This window comes from Orbicella faveolata, unplaced genomic scaffold (genome assembly GCF_042242905.1).
Source record: "Orbicella faveolata isolate gen_17 unplaced genomic scaffold, um_ofav_v1 contig_26, whole genome shotgun sequence".
NCBI classification, from domain to species: domain Eukaryota; kingdom Metazoa; phylum Cnidaria; class Anthozoa; order Scleractinia; family Merulinidae; genus Orbicella; species Orbicella faveolata.
This window is the reverse complement of record NW_028301554.1, coordinates 2,621,861-2,637,225: the sequence shown is the minus strand read 5'-3', so window position 1 is coordinate 2,637,225 and position 15,365 is coordinate 2,621,861. Positions and strand designations below refer to the sequence as shown.

The 15,365-nt window shown below is 37.6% G+C and overlaps 1 protein-coding gene across 2 annotated transcripts in view; it reads right to left on the bottom strand.

The window, feature by feature from the left end:
* LOC110065010 (3'-5' RNA helicase YTHDC2-like) overlaps nt 1-15,365 on the bottom strand; it is a 31,456-nt gene that overhangs the window by 3,770 nt on the left and 12,321 nt on the right. For both annotated transcript variants that reach the window (XM_089296385.1, XM_089296386.1), the window contains exons 17-43: nt 14,882-14,939; nt 14,398-14,488; nt 14,046-14,097; nt 13,892-13,927; nt 13,462-13,542; nt 12,783-12,865; nt 12,209-12,314; nt 11,428-11,547; nt 10,387-10,429; nt 9,632-9,754; nt 8,965-9,071; nt 8,480-8,574; nt 7,454-7,559; nt 6,937-7,007; nt 5,986-6,123; nt 5,424-5,688; nt 4,632-4,727; nt 4,010-4,100; nt 3,600-3,639; nt 2,726-2,781; nt 2,513-2,556; nt 1,866-1,935; nt 1,326-1,384; nt 1,180-1,233; nt 744-798; nt 548-644; nt 56-140 (exon numbers count right to left, since the gene is read on the bottom strand). In XM_089296385.1, the coding sequence (XP_089152511.1) occupies nt 56-140; nt 548-644; nt 744-798; nt 1,180-1,233; nt 1,326-1,384; nt 1,866-1,935; nt 2,513-2,556; nt 2,726-2,781; nt 3,600-3,639; nt 4,010-4,100; nt 4,632-4,727; nt 5,424-5,688; nt 5,986-6,123; nt 6,937-7,007; nt 7,454-7,559; nt 8,480-8,574; nt 8,965-9,071; nt 9,632-9,754; nt 10,387-10,429; nt 11,428-11,547; nt 12,209-12,314; nt 12,783-12,865; nt 13,462-13,542; nt 13,892-13,927; nt 14,046-14,097; nt 14,398-14,488; nt 14,882-14,939 (2,322 nt within the window). The remainder of the gene's footprint in view (nt 1-55; nt 141-547; nt 645-743; nt 799-1,179; nt 1,234-1,325; nt 1,385-1,865; nt 1,936-2,512; nt 2,557-2,725; nt 2,782-3,599; nt 3,640-4,009; nt 4,101-4,631; nt 4,728-5,423; nt 5,689-5,985; nt 6,124-6,936; nt 7,008-7,453; nt 7,560-8,479; nt 8,575-8,964; nt 9,072-9,631; nt 9,755-10,386; nt 10,430-11,427; nt 11,548-12,208; nt 12,315-12,782; nt 12,866-13,461; nt 13,543-13,891; nt 13,928-14,045; nt 14,098-14,397; nt 14,489-14,881; nt 14,940-15,365) is intronic.

Genomic DNA, 15,365 nt, shown 5'->3' with positions numbered 1-15,365 from the left:
ACATGAAAACCAGACGTGTCATTAGAAGTTTGTGTTTGACCACTATTTGACTGACCTGTCCATCACGACTGATCTGCACCTTCTTGTGATCATTCCATGGGTTTACAAGATGATGAGCTTGTTGGAATGGAATACTGGCTCTATGGAATAAGGGAGAGAGGAATGCATCTTATACATGTGTGTTACTTTACATGTACATATTCTTTGAGACATCGACAGAGGAAAGCTGTAAAATAGGGTAGAAATTGCATTCTCCAATGGCTCAAACAGTTTAATATGGAGTTTAATTAAGGGACAGTGTCCCAGTTGATTATTGAAATTATCTTTCCTATTCATTCTCCATGCTATATTGAAAAATATACAAAGAAATTGCGTACAAATATCTACAGATAAAACTTGAATACTTATTCCTCTTTCCTTCCTAGAAAAGTGACTTCTCAGCATTATTGATTTGAGCATTAATTACCCTGTTATATTAGTATAGATCATTGTTTATGCTTTGCCTCTTAAAGAAAGTTTGAAAATCAGAAATAAATCATGATCATACTTTTTTATCCATTCCACACTAAAAACACCACTCAGTGAACTTGAACCAAACTCAGGAGATTTGTCCTTGCCAATGGGTGACGTCATCTGTGCGTAGCCTGTTGCAAAGGGACCGTAAATGATGACAAGTTGTCAGTATTGTATTCTGTTGCAGAGCACAATCATTATTACAATACAAAAGTTTGTCAAATTATCACCTTGAAAGTGGCCACTTCCTTGCACAGAAAAGACAAGAATGACGAGCTTGGTTTCCTGAAAACAATTTAGTAATGTGACTAAATTACTCAGATGCTTGTCCTTTTTCAGAGTTTGAGAAACCTGTGGCAGAATGGTACCAGGAGACACCTCATCCCACCCCTGTTGTGTCTTTCACGCAACAGCCGTTATTAGACCATCACTCAACTCTGAAGAAGCATTCCATTATGACCCACATGACAGATCCAGCTCCCCCCCCCCCCCCCCTTTCCACTCCAAAGGACATCCACAAACAAGACCACCTAGCAATAGAAACACTAGCCAGGTATACTGTAGTAACACCAAAAATGGCCAAAAATCACAAAACAGGGCATTTTCATTCATGAAACTGACTATATAACTTTAACCAACAAGTATATAAGTGACATGCATCCCTACCTTAAATGCTCTGTTAAGCTTCTTTTCATTGGCCAATGTTGTTGCCCAAATGCCCTTTAAAGAAAAGCAACATGGCAGTCTTAATTAGAGAGAGTTAAAATCCAACCAGATATACTTCTTTGAAAGATAGATAAATTCACGGTTACCTTGGCCATTGATATGTCCAAATTTCTTTGATTGTTACACTTCATGATAAAGTAACGAGCTGAAAATACAAGCAGAGTCAAAGTGCCCCTGATCAATTTTTGGTTGCATGTTGTAACATGCATACATGGATCACAAAATTTTTACAGAGAATCTATTGTACATCACATGAGATAAAATAACATTAGCAGCAGTAAATTCTGTCATTTGATTTTAAAAAAGCTTCAAACTCGTCGACACTACGACTTAATCCAAAGAGAAATTAGCACTTGGTGCTGTCAATCAATGAGTGAACTTAATTGTGAAAAATCAGTGAGTGTTTCTCAGAATTGTGGGTTTGGGGCAAGCATTCCTTTGCTTGCTCTACCTCCACCAACTCCATTGATCTTTTGCTCTCGCCCCAAGTCTTGCATAATCAAACTTGCTTGTTTGCCCACTTCTAAAGAACACATGCAACACAGGTTATTGCAGCAACGAATTTGGTGATGTTCTTTTTTATTTTCACAAGTTATACACATAACTAAACAAATGAAAATACTAACCTTCACTTAATTTCTCTGACTGTGGAGCTGGCCTTGAGAACCAACTGTCACCCGCCAATTTGCTCCCATTCTGTTTAATGGGTACAAAGAAAGACAGTTTTATAATTTACTGTCTATAATGAATATCACATGAGCAAAATGCGAAGTTTACTCGTTTCATCAACATTCATAATTCAACCTTTAATATCAGATACAAAATTATAAGAAAGAAACGCAACAAAATGAAAGATAAAACAAAGAAGGAGAGTACAGGCTGACATGGCTTTAAGTTCCGACCGGGTGATGGATGACCTTGTTAATTAAACCATCGATAGTAATACTAATTGTCTGAAGTACTAATGAATTCTCACAGCTAAAATTAAGAGAAATGTATGACATCCGGTAAAGAGAATTTACTGATTTCCTTTGTTATGTATTTGATAAGTATCAAATACATGTACAGCACCAACTTTTCTGTCACCATACTGAGACTTACACCAGTGAAAAAAAAAATCATTTAATGTGCTTCTGAAGTTTCAGAGTCATATTATTTGAAACTCCGTACTGTAATCCTTAAGGGAATGTTGGTGAGGCTCTTAAAACTAATGCCAGGTTTCATATTCAGCCCTGTCAGCAATACCAGAAGTATTATTTATTAACTGACTTACTTGAGGGGATGATGGTATTTCACTTTTCATGTGAGGACTTGACCCTGAATAAGTACACCATTAAGTATAAATAAATCAAATGAAGCAACTCTTTGTACTTATGTACTATGATATTGCAATCAGCATTTCACTTGAACTTGCAGGATCAATGCAAAATGTCAGGAAGATGCAATGCTTACAAACCAACTGGCACGCAAACTTATAGTTGCTTACCAGAGGGGTCTCTAGGACGTTCCCGAGAAGGAGAAAACTGTTCTACTTGGCGGGGCCTACAACAGGAAGACATAATATACTGCTATTAATGACATGTCTAGGGAGTGTTCTCTTTAGAAACCATGTAAGTAAAGCCTCTAATTTCTTACTGGCTCAAGCTCTCAGTACCTAACTCTTGTTTCTGTAGGAGTATTGCTACTCGCCAGCATTAAAAAATGGCCAACAATTTGCTGGTAGTTAATATCTAACTTCTGGGTGGAGAGAGGCACTGTGAGAGTAAAGTGTCTTGTCCAAGAACGTACCACAAGTACCCACCGAGCCTTGGATGTGGACTGCTAAATCTTGAGTCCAGTGCACGTACCATTAGGCCCCCACATTTCCCATGTACAGTTATGGTAACGGTAACGGTAACGGTAACGGTAACGGTAACGGTAACGGTAGCGGTAGCGGTAACGGTAACGGTAGCGGTAGCGGTAACGGTAACGGTAACAGTAACGGTAGCGGTAACGGTAACGGTAACGGTCAGCACTAAATATCATTATATGCAAGCTTTTACACATTTCAGTGATCAATTCACCCTCTGACTACAATAAAAGTATCAAGACCAGACCCTGAAAGCAATCTAGATTGTGTAGTACAACCTACTGGGGTTTCCAAAGGACACAAAGGGCAAAGAAATGAGTGTCTGAATTGTAGAGGTATAGATAATATGAATTCTCATGTCAGTTTGCTGTCCATAATAATTTCATTATGTAACTGTCTCTGAGGAGAGGTTTGACTGTAATGTTATATAGCTCCATATATTACAGTCCACTGGAAAAATACATAGTTCCTTGACAACAGTACATAAGTCATGAAGCACATCATACCATACCTTTCAATCCTAGATCGCCTGTCAGGTCCACTTTCAATTTCTGCAAGGGTAACAAAATTTCAACTTTGATTTGTTTTAAAATTGAACTATTGAACAAACAATGATTTACTGGCAAATGATTTGTTCTTGGGAGATGTCATGGAATAACGGTTAGTGCACTTGACTCATTATTGACCAGTCTAAGTTCAAACCCTGGCCAGTATCACTGAAATTAGTTCTGACAGTGTGGGCCAACTTAAACATGGCAGTTGTTGACTTAAACTCTTTTCCTTTGCAAAGCAAATATGAACCACCAGGTCATGGGAATGATGAATCTGATTTAAAAACTAAATTCTCCCAATGGAGATGATGGAAAATGTATAGAAACAGTAACAAGAATTTTGATATCTATAAGAAGAAAGTCACAATACCTGGCCTTGTTCTCCTTTGGCGTGGATACAATGAAGGATTCATGACTTGTTCCTCAGCTGTTAAAACTGCTGACACTGCACGGACAACCATCTGTAAGAAACATATAAAACTCCCACGCTGTAGATGGTAAGACAAACCAAACAGTAAAATATTGCACAGATATTTATATAGCCTGGCACAACAATTTACAAGACCATAGACTAAGAAAGGGTTTTTTGAAGTTTTTGAAACTAACTTTCATGATAGCATCAGGTTATGAAACATCTCATATCGACAATTTTCTATCGACTGTCCTGAAGCAAAGCGTCTACCATTTAAACAGCACATGAAACACACAGTATAACCAAAATTTAAATTATTGAAATCAATACTAATGATTAGTGATCACATATAAAAACAATGTACTGGGGAGGGGGGGGGGGGGGGTAATATCATGCTTTAAATATAGTGTAATATGTCACTTAGTATTTTTTGCACAGTGTGGGATACTTGCCAGGAAAATCTTTTGCTTGATGGATCAAGATTGCATAATAGATCTAAAATAAAGGCCCGTTTTTAAACCCACTGACACATGCAAAGCGTCTAAAGGCGTGGGATCCAAACTGATTTCATTGTCTTTACCTCATCCACTTGGGACCATGGTCTGGAAGGAGATCGAATCCTTCTAATAAACAGTGCCTGTAACTTGTGATGCAGATATGCCACATGGTTTACAACCTGCAGTGGACAAAACACAGTTAGGAAACATCACGAATTTATCAAATGCCTCATATATTTATCAAAAAATAATTAAATCAACTTGGGTGCTGAATGAGAACTGAATGGCCGTTTTTATACTAAAGATGCATTATCCATATGGACGAACTTCGGCAAACATTTGTAGTTTGTCTGCTTATGTGTCTCTAATATAAAGACGGGCACAAGATGTATTATCCGTCTAGATGAACTATCACTCCTAGTTTGTCGTTCAAGACGAATTTAGAAGTATAGTTCGTCTAGACGCATAATACGTCTTGTGCCCGTCTTTATGATTGAGACACATAACCAGACGAACTACAAATGTTTGTCGAAGTTCGTCCAGACGGATAATGCGTCTTTAGTATAAAAACGGTGAGGACGCATTATCCTCCTGGACGGATAATGCGTCCCCTAGTATAAAAATGGCCAATGACTCAACCATATGCAAATGCATGTTACAGAATTGTTGTTTTCTCTTTTTTTTCACTTATTCCCCCATCATAATGTAATAGCTATCCTTACAGTGCTAATGCTCTTGCTTGCTGAGATCAGATCTTATGAGAAAAGTACGATGGAAGCAGTCTAAATAGCCATGGAAGGGGGAGAGGGTTAACTAACTCCAGGTGAGGGGGATCATTAAAAAAGAGAAGCAGAGATTCAATAAGCCATAATAACCTCTTGGTTTCCTGAGAGTGAAATCCAGTCATCCACCTTGAAAACAGCACCATTGCTTTCTTTTTTCTCTCCTGTTGCTTCCTCAGTGTCACTATCGCTGCTCTCACTCTCTCGTCCCAGGCCTTCTCCAGGATATCTCTCACTGTCACGGGTTACAGAGGGGTCCTGGGTAACATGTTCAGAGGAAAGACTGGGCCCAGTGAAGAGTGCCACTGTTATGGGAGACACTAGTGTACAGCATTTGACTGTGACTGTTGTGTACAGCCTGTTGAAAGGGTGATCATCGTTGTATCAATCTTTAATACAAGGTGCGATATTTAGGGACAACATAAAATTGAAGAGAAAATGGTTAATATGTGACCATTCTTGAAGTAAAGTGGATGAAGTATGTACCCAAGTCATTTAACCCTAGAGTTGCACTGTGATCAGTTTTCATGTTTCTTTGTGCAGAAACCTCCATTTGGTGACCAGTTGCTGAGTAACACAATCATTAGTTATACATAATCTCTTCCATGATGTTTCACAACACTAACAACACTGCTGGTCTACCAGAGAAACACACCTTGCCATTTCTTCATAAATCAGCCAATCAGATGGTAGTTTGGAGATAGCTTTGGCCAGAGCACCAGTCATGGAATCCCCTTGTGTTGGGGACTGGTACAAGATGGAAGAGTTGTGAAATCGAACCTTAGTCTCTTTCCTGTAAAAAGAGTAAAAAATATTAAACCATAGACCTATAAACCCTCTTTTCAAGGTAGAACAAGAAAAGTAAGAGTCTTAAAACTTTTGATTCATCCTGTTACATGTAACTACTACAACCATGCTCAATGGGATGATTTTTCTGTCATTGACACAGGTATACTCAGACAATAAAGAATGCAAGTTCTCCAGAGAGGAGGGAACCTGAGGTATTCTACTGAAGTTACAAGTCCAGATGCTCTACCACTGAGCTTCAAGAGACTTGTGGCAGTTATTCTAGGCTGGAGTGGACTGTCGATCAGTGGCAAACTCGTAATCATAATAAATGAGATGGTAGATTTTATTTTCAATGACAAGAAAAAAACAGAAAAATGTTTGACTCATAATATTGTTGTTTCAGAGCAAAGACAAGTGGACATTGGACACTCATTAAAAAATAATACTTTGAATCAAAATCAGAATTTAGTAAAGACTCTACAGCCCTTTAAAAGTATACATTTTCAAAGAAAACACTCCACATTCTCCAAAATACAAGACAGTCCCTCTTCCTCTAAGAGCATCTTGAGGAGTATGCCATCCCCAAATTATAGGGCTTATGCAACCGTTGGGTGCCTGTCATTTTCAAACTGTTCTGTTTTTATTTCATGGTGTGAAATGCTTAAGTGTGATTTTTCAACAATGCTGTTCTAGATCTCCAAGACATCTTCGAATGAAGTTCAGTGCCCTTAACAGAGAACAAATACCTAAGGAATGCATATCTAAGTCATTACTGATTTCATTAATTAGATGGGAAATGCCTCGTCATGATTCTTACTGTGTTGTGAGTTTTTTGGTGCTTCTATCCACACGAGCCACTTGAGGATATGTTCCAGCACAAAGAGCTGCCTGTCATCAAATAAATATTTATTAATCACTTAATAAGTGTATTCATAAAGGATAATTAAAGTAATTAGTTTGTTTATATAGTAATCACTACTATTGGCCTGTTTGGCTTGAAAAACCTACTCTTTCACATTGTTCTTCTTCATCAATAAGTATAAATGGGTATCAGCATTTTGTTGCAGGTCACTTTAAAAAAGGCTGGTTAACATGCAGCAGACTACCATTCCATCCAGTGGGAAACAATACTCTACAAATGATTTCATACCAATGAATTCCCTTTATTTTTCATTTTGTACAGAACATATTCTGCTGTATTTTGTTGCTATAGCTGAACACAGACAACCGTGACCACAGTTGACACAAGACTTAAAGAATTGGATAATAATGAGGAAATCAGAGGTGAAGTCATTTGAACAAATCACTAGAAATGAACTTTTGTTGAGCTATACCTTGACAACAGCCCAGTTACTTGAGTTTGAATTCAAGTCTCTGATGTCTCCTGCACCCCGAGGCCGTATAAAACCTGCAACTTTTAACTGGCCAAGAATCTGCGACCTAAGGTATAAAGAAGAAAAAAATGATGTTGAACAATAACAAATGTTAACCACACATTCAAAGAGCTGTGTAAAATGATATGATAAGTAAATTTTAGTTGCTTGAATGTTACAAATATGACAAGTGTACCGAGGGAATCTAATGGTGGCAAATACTGGTCAAATATAAAATGCCTGGGCTGATCAAGAAGAAGACAGAGGGAAATCACAATACAAAGCATCCCCTTACTCCCAGCCCTATAAAGCTGTTTTAAGTTCTCAATTATCTATGGAGGGCTTGAAATTTCCATGCCATGTCTCAAAGGAAAGAGTCTAGAGCATTCAAATATCATAATAGTATCAAAGGTGAAGAGGAAAGTTGATGGTGTTATGTGTCATAAAACATGCATATATATGAGGTGTTGGAAGGGGCAGGGTGAATTGTCAGCTTGCAGGGTTGCTTAAAAATGCTCTTAGACTGTGTTTTTATGGAGTCACAGTCAGGAGAAAAGGTGCCAGTTTATCATGAATTCCTCTTTCTGAAACCAAGACAGAGCCCCAGAATGGCAGAGGTTTGCCTGACAGGTTATATAAATGCCCAAGGAGTTTTTTGTCCCATTCTGGACACAATCACCTACACATGTATGGCTCCTATTTTTGTGTTGTTGTTGTTCTTTTTGCTTCCCAAATATTCAGTTCCTTTGTGAAACTCCAACGAAACAACATAATTATTCTAAATGTTAAAGTTGATGTTAAAGGTTAGCTGAAAACCTGCTGTTTTAAAACCCTATCAGCAGTGCACACAAAATAGCTGGAATTCAGACCTGAATAAATGTTAGAACTTACAAGAATTTCCAGATTGATGTAACCAGATGACTACAAACATATAGAAAGCCCTGTCAAGATCTGCTTACTGAAAATTATATCTATATAGCTTTTTACCTCATTCCTGCCATCATTTCTAATGTGGCTTGAGACAAATAATTCCTGCGGCAGAAGTTTTTGTCAGAACCTTCAGATCTTGCTCGTTGCCAGCCCTGTAAACAAGACAAGATGATTTGTCACGCCAGATTGGCCGGGTCAGAGTAATCTTGAGAAAGAATAGCTTGTGGGCATTCAGATGACTCAGCCCTACAAACATTTGACCTTGCTAGACAGCCTTTTCTCTTGCAGTTGAGGCCCAAGATGTGATCTTACCTGAAGGGTACACAAAAACTGAATGTGGTTGATGAATAAGTTTGTGGTAACTTGAGTGGTAATCATCTGTTGATCAGATGATTCTTCCGTTTTTGTAGAGAAGTCCATGTAAATGATTGGTCTGCCAATTATCAATTTAAGGCATTATTTCTGTTGTTCAAAACATTAAATGACTGTATGCATACTAACAGCGATTCATTTTCCATGCATAGGTGGTAACACAGACTCACCCTAAACACTTGAACAAATATCAAGTGATCACTGAATGGATCCAAAGTAAATCTTTTCCTGGCTGCAGCTGCAGCACGCTTCTCTGATGGGTACGTGGGTAGGATGACTGCAAAAGTATACAAGGTATATTTAAGACAAGTCCAGAGTTCTACCCAATTGTCTGTATCAATTATACAAGTTTCACTTAATACACACTTGCTTTTGGCATCTCCATGAACAAGTGAACTGTTCATGACAAACACCTGTTATACACTGAGGGGTAGCTAAATACATAAGATCTGATCCCTGCAGGGCAAAATGAACTGTGCAGACAGTAGAGGTAGACATCATATTTGCTTTGGTATCTAAAGGAAGAACTGAACTGTAGAAGGTATTGCATACTGCTAGTGGTAATTTAGACATTTGAGTTACAGTTATTGTTGTAGATATCCCTTATTCTGATTTGATATCTTTTAGTCCCAAGATGCCTAGTCTCATGCACATCAATGCTTTTATTAACTTTGGAAGTCACTGGCTGCCTTGGTGCAGGAGCCATTACTGAATGACAGGAGTCAGTGTAGAGTCAATTCTTGAAAGCTGCTGATTCACAACAGAATAGCCACCGGAGCTCCAGAAGGTGATAGATCTTATTGAAAGAAACGACACATCAATTTAGTTTTTACTTACAAGGATCTCTGTACGCCAGAGCACAAGCTATGGTTACCACAGGATCCAAACATTTGAGAACAACTGAATACAAAATCATCTTCCCCAGTTGTGGACTTAGTGGAAGGTCTGCAAGATGACGACCTGTGGGGGCATTCCAACATACTATCAGACAATACTCCGTTTATTTATCTCTATGCACGCATTGCAGATCTATGATGTCAGATGATACTGCTTTGCACAAATTGTGGATCTATGACAAATTGTGGATCTGTAGCAGCATGTTTCTTGCAGTCATGCTAGTGCCAGCAGACAACAAGGTATTCAAGTACAAAATGAAAAAGGAAGAGCATATAGAAAATCTGCCATCAGAAAACAATAATTATTTTATCGAAAGTTTAGTGCCTTTTGTAGTTGGATATTTAAACTTGTATACCATGCACACTGGAAAAATACTACAAGTTGCATGTACATCACTGGAATGTTGGGAAAATTTACATCAATTAATGTTTGATTCAAAGTTTAAATTATATGAAGTGAATGAATCTTTTTTGGGGACATGTACCTTTCAGTGGTAAATAGGTTTGCCATTGCAGATAAATTGACCACTACCACTGAAAGGAAATAAATTATATACACAACATATTGGTTATCTCATGTTTGTTACTGCCTGATGCCACAACATCAGTTAAGGCTACAAGTATGACACTTGCATACAAGTATGTTTTTCATCCTGTGTAATGTTATCATGAAAAGTTATGAATCAATGTATTTACCAAGATCTGTCAGATCCTCCCACTGATCCAAAGCATCTATAGTCTTAAACAGCAAACAAATGTGAAAGAAAACATCAGCAACATGTACTGGATGGATAAATGATATTGATTGTATAAGACCACCCACAATTACATTAACCAATGGCATTAAAGTGTTAAAACAAGAAAACTGATCACAAGTTTATTGTTTCTGTAGTGTGCAGCTCTCTAGGATAACTTGAGAAATATTTTTTGCCAACAGCTGAGGCTTTTTCTCTCATCTGTTTTGCATAGGTTGCCTTGGTTGAGGTAGTTACATTGTAAAAGTAACACTAAAATCAAATTCCATTTTAACTCAGATTTTATGTAATAATCACCATTTATTATATAAGCACCAGTGAAATACACCAGGATTTTTCCTTTTACTAAAAAATCATATCTTCATCATGTGCAGTGAAGATACTATTTTTATCTTTCACACTGTGAAGATATCATTCCTTTTTGACAAAATTTTTCTTTTGTCCCTTTAACTACACTTAAATTTGTTGATGTATGATTGAAACATCTTCGGATCTTCTTCAGTTGTCTTCAGCAATCTTTGGTAATCTTTGGTAATCTTCGGAAAATGTTCGGAAATGTTTGGAAAATGTTTGAAAGTGTTCGTCTGGCCTACGGAACAATTTTGGAAAATCTTCGGAAAGTGGTCGGAAATCTTCAAAAAATCGTCAAAAACATTGTCATTAGTTTTTTTATATAATAAACAGAATATTACATGCCTGCTTGTGGATACGAATTTTATCTCCTCGTGTTCAACTCAATACATGTATCTCGCGAGTCAACGCAGCAAATGAGTGAGATATCAAGTTGAACACTCGAAGATAAAATTCGTATCCACAAGCGGGCATGTATTTTGTCCATCCATCCCCTCCACAGTCCCTGTGAGCTGCTGCAGAATTTAGAAAACTTTGCCATAATATGGATATTATCTTTGCACCCTATGGTGGCCAAAGAAGCAATCATCACATTTAAATGTGAAAAAAGCCTTAAATTGTCTGAACAGACCTTCAGCAGGGCAACAGCATTGCGGAGCACCAAAAATGGTGGTGGTTCAGCAGCTTTTGACAGGAAATCAGCTATTGAGGTGTTAGGTGATGCCAGGAGTTTTGTATGAAGACAAAGTTCCTGCACAACAAAAACCAAATAACACTTGCTCAATGATGCCATTGTTCTCCATGCAGTTGGCAGCCATTTGTAAAGACGATTTGATAAACAAATTTGAGCACATAAATGCCATATTAATGCTACTTTGCAATGACGTTGAGTTATTACTGTATCAATAAGAAATTTGCTGAAGGAACAAAGTTAAAGAACTTCAACCATTACCAAACCTTTCATACCTAACAGGGCCAACACAGAAACTTGGAAGTATAACATCATGCATTTCAAGTGACGTGGGATACAATATTTATTGCATATTTGCTAACTCAGCTAATGACCTAACAGTTGCATCTTATGCTACCATCGACTTCTTGTATTTACATGTACTACACAAATGTCTCAGAAAACAAGAATTTAAATTCAATGCTGTTAAAAGGTCAGTGGGTTGTGATTGGTAACAGTGTAATCCATTATGAAAGTTAGCATTTTTTCAGCTCTGTTATTAGCTTTCATAATTATGATGATCGAGGTGTAAAATACAGTCACTAGCTGCACTTGATTACCAGAGGGAAACAATACGATTTCAGGTTTCAAGAGCCACAAGTTTCCCTTGGTAGAAGGGGGCAGCCATTTAAATTCATTATTGCATTGCATGTATAACAAGATTATTCTTAAACATTTTTACCTGCAGTGGTGTCCTCAGCAACTCTGGAATTTGATATTCCAATAAACTATCATAGCGAACACGGCTAAATAAATGGAAACAAATGCCAGGGGAGCATCTTCCAGCCCTTGGAAAATAAACAATAGCAGCAATGGTAAACTCAAAATTATAGTTGATTCACAGCTGGTATCAATTACAAGTTGCCTCATGTTACAGTAGAACTCCAACGTTTGAGCACACTCTTCAAAATTGAATATTTAATAAAACCTCCGACATTGTGCACAAGTGTACGAATGTAAGTACACCATGCATGTAGTAGTGCATGCACAAAAACAATGTTTAATTGTGTTTTGACACATTATAGCAGATTTTCAATAGTCTCTCTTTATTAATTTTGAAGAGTAACCTTTACATGCAATGTAACCATATGTAGCCAATGATTCACATGATTTCTTTAAAACATGGTAAGACTGTTATGCAGGTGCAATAATATTACTCCAACCCAGAACATGCCTGGTATGCATGTATCACAAGAATAGAAATAAGAAATTCATATACACTGAAATGTGAAGTCTGCAAATGCAAAGTAGATCACCTTCCTTTCCTCTGAATTGCACTTGTTTTGGACACCCACACAGGTTGCAGTGTGGACACTGATGTCAAGGCATCAAAGGATTTCTTTAAGAAGTAAAGCCCTCAGTCAGTTATTCATATACTTTCCAACAAATTAATCATAATACACAAATGAGACTGACAAAACATTGTGACAAAGCAAAGGAGTGTGGCCCGGGGATTAGCAAAGGCCTGGAGTCTATGAGTTTGAAGTATGGGACCTATTTTACCTCCTTAAGAGGAATTGTACTAAACTGATAAGATTTTGTTTACGTTTAGATTTTTCAATATTTATTGTATACATGCCACACTGTAGGGGATGGGTGGGTTAGTAGCTTTTGTGATGGCATTCAGATTGAGAGAACTTGGATGAGTGAGGGCAGGGTTATTTGTTGGTTGCTAAGACCACAAAAAGCACTCTTACACTGTGGTGCATACACTGTAGGTGGCTCCAAGCAACCTGACAGAATGCCAAGTGTGGGAAGGCAGCCTGTGACACCAACAGGTCTACCTTGGAGGGATGACATGGTGAGACAGACGTGCAGCTGGTAGGGGGAGAAACACTTTTTGAGATCTGTGAAAAAGTTGTGTGGGGTAACACATAATAGCCCTGTCTTGCATATAAAATTGTATACTTGCTGCACATAACTTTAATTTTGTACCTCTTTCACTTTTCCACTGTCAATCACAAACACAACATCATCTATTGTTACACTTGTCTCTGCTATGTTGGTAGAGAGAATCTGTGCAAAAGAAGAGGTTTGTAAGCATTCACTTATCAAAAAAGTTAAAAAGCGATGGTACTGTGAAATATCTCAAATTAAGCTAAGAACTAGTCAAAAGATTTCCAAGGGTTTAAAAGAGTTTATTTAGGGTTATGGGTTATCTTTAGAGGATCTTAAGTTTATACATTGGGAAAAACATTTGGTCTCTACCTAGAAGGCTTTGGGGTACAACAAAAATGGGAAAAAGTAACTATCTTTACCCCAATGTTGAACATAAGGTTACAGGCATCAGAAAAATGAAAAAAAAAAAAAAAAAAAAAAATTAAAGAAGATGAACGGGATATAATTTAGGGTAACTTAAACTTACAATCTTTCTCATAGTATGATGTAGCTTTCTGAAAACCTTGGAAAAGAAAAGGAAAATAGTAAAACATCATACCAGCCTTGCAAGTAGAAATGAAAAGACTGCAATAATAAAAGAGTCACGTTTTCCAATCTACATTGTATGTAACAATATTTACCTTTCTCTGTTCTGATGGCTGCATAGAAGAGTGAAGAGTGAAGATCTGATACCTAATTTGGTATTAAAGAAATAGCCAACTCAGTATTTCTGTTTCAAACCTTTCATATGGAAATGAGATTTTTTTGCATGTTCATATCATCTTGCAAATCAAAGTCTCTTCTTTATGAAAGGTTGTACATCAGGGATTGTTTTGAATTAGAGGGAAATAGCAACTTGGTAATGGCTTATTGATATATTTAAATGACTAAAACATTCTAAGAACCACCAAAGATTGTCCATTGTGCCTAGAACATTTTGTATTGAATGATATAACAATGATGATATCTGAATACAATTCGATGAAGCAATACCTTCTTGAATTCCCAAATTCTCTATCAGCTGTCAAATGATCACGAAGAGTAATAATTTCATCATAGCCAGGAAGGAACACCAAAATAGCACCTGTGTATAAGATTGATTACTTAGCTTGTATGGTAAGATTGTTCCGGTGACTTGAAGAGATTAGTAACTGTTGTTGGTGACTAACATTTCAACAACCTGTGTGGAAGTCATCACGAGAAACAAATGAAAAGCGAACTTTGTCACTTAGCAGTTGATGGTGTTATAAATAAGTCTGGTCTGTTAAAACTGATGGGTCAGTTTAGCCATAATGGCATTGGCTCTAAGATAAGTGTAAAGTTTGTCAACAGTCATTTGTTGGTTCCAGTAAGTTTTGATCCATCTGTTGTTAGTCAAGTTAAGTTGATCTGTTTGAGGTCTGTCTGTCGGCTTTGTTTATGCCATGAATAGGTTGCTTGTAAGGTGCAGGTAGTAAGGGCTGTTCAAAAGTCTAACCTTCTTGCTGAGTATTGCAAATATATGTCAGCAAACTGATAATCAGATCACGATCAACCTGTGAAGAAATCGATATTAAGAGAGGATTCCTCATCTGTGGTGGAACAACAAATAAACCTACATGTAGTTTAATGATCTCAGTTTCCACAAGTCTCCTGCAGCTCAGTGGTAGAGCATCTGGACTACTGACCAGAAGGTCTTATGGTCAGCACTCATGCAGGGAAAAATCCTGAGGACTACCCCCCCCCCCCCCCCCTGGGACTTGTCCCGCAAACAGTTCACACTAACGCTTGTGAGGGACCAGTTGCAGGAACTTGGCCCTTCTATAAGTATTGAAACCAGTTTGAATCCATGGAACAAGCTGCAGGGATCAAATTTGGTCTCTGTGACTAGATATTTGACAAAAATGGCACGTTCACACTAAGGAACTTGTCCCAACAACTTGTTGCGGGAAATAATCACAGGGCTTGTTCTTGGGTGCGTG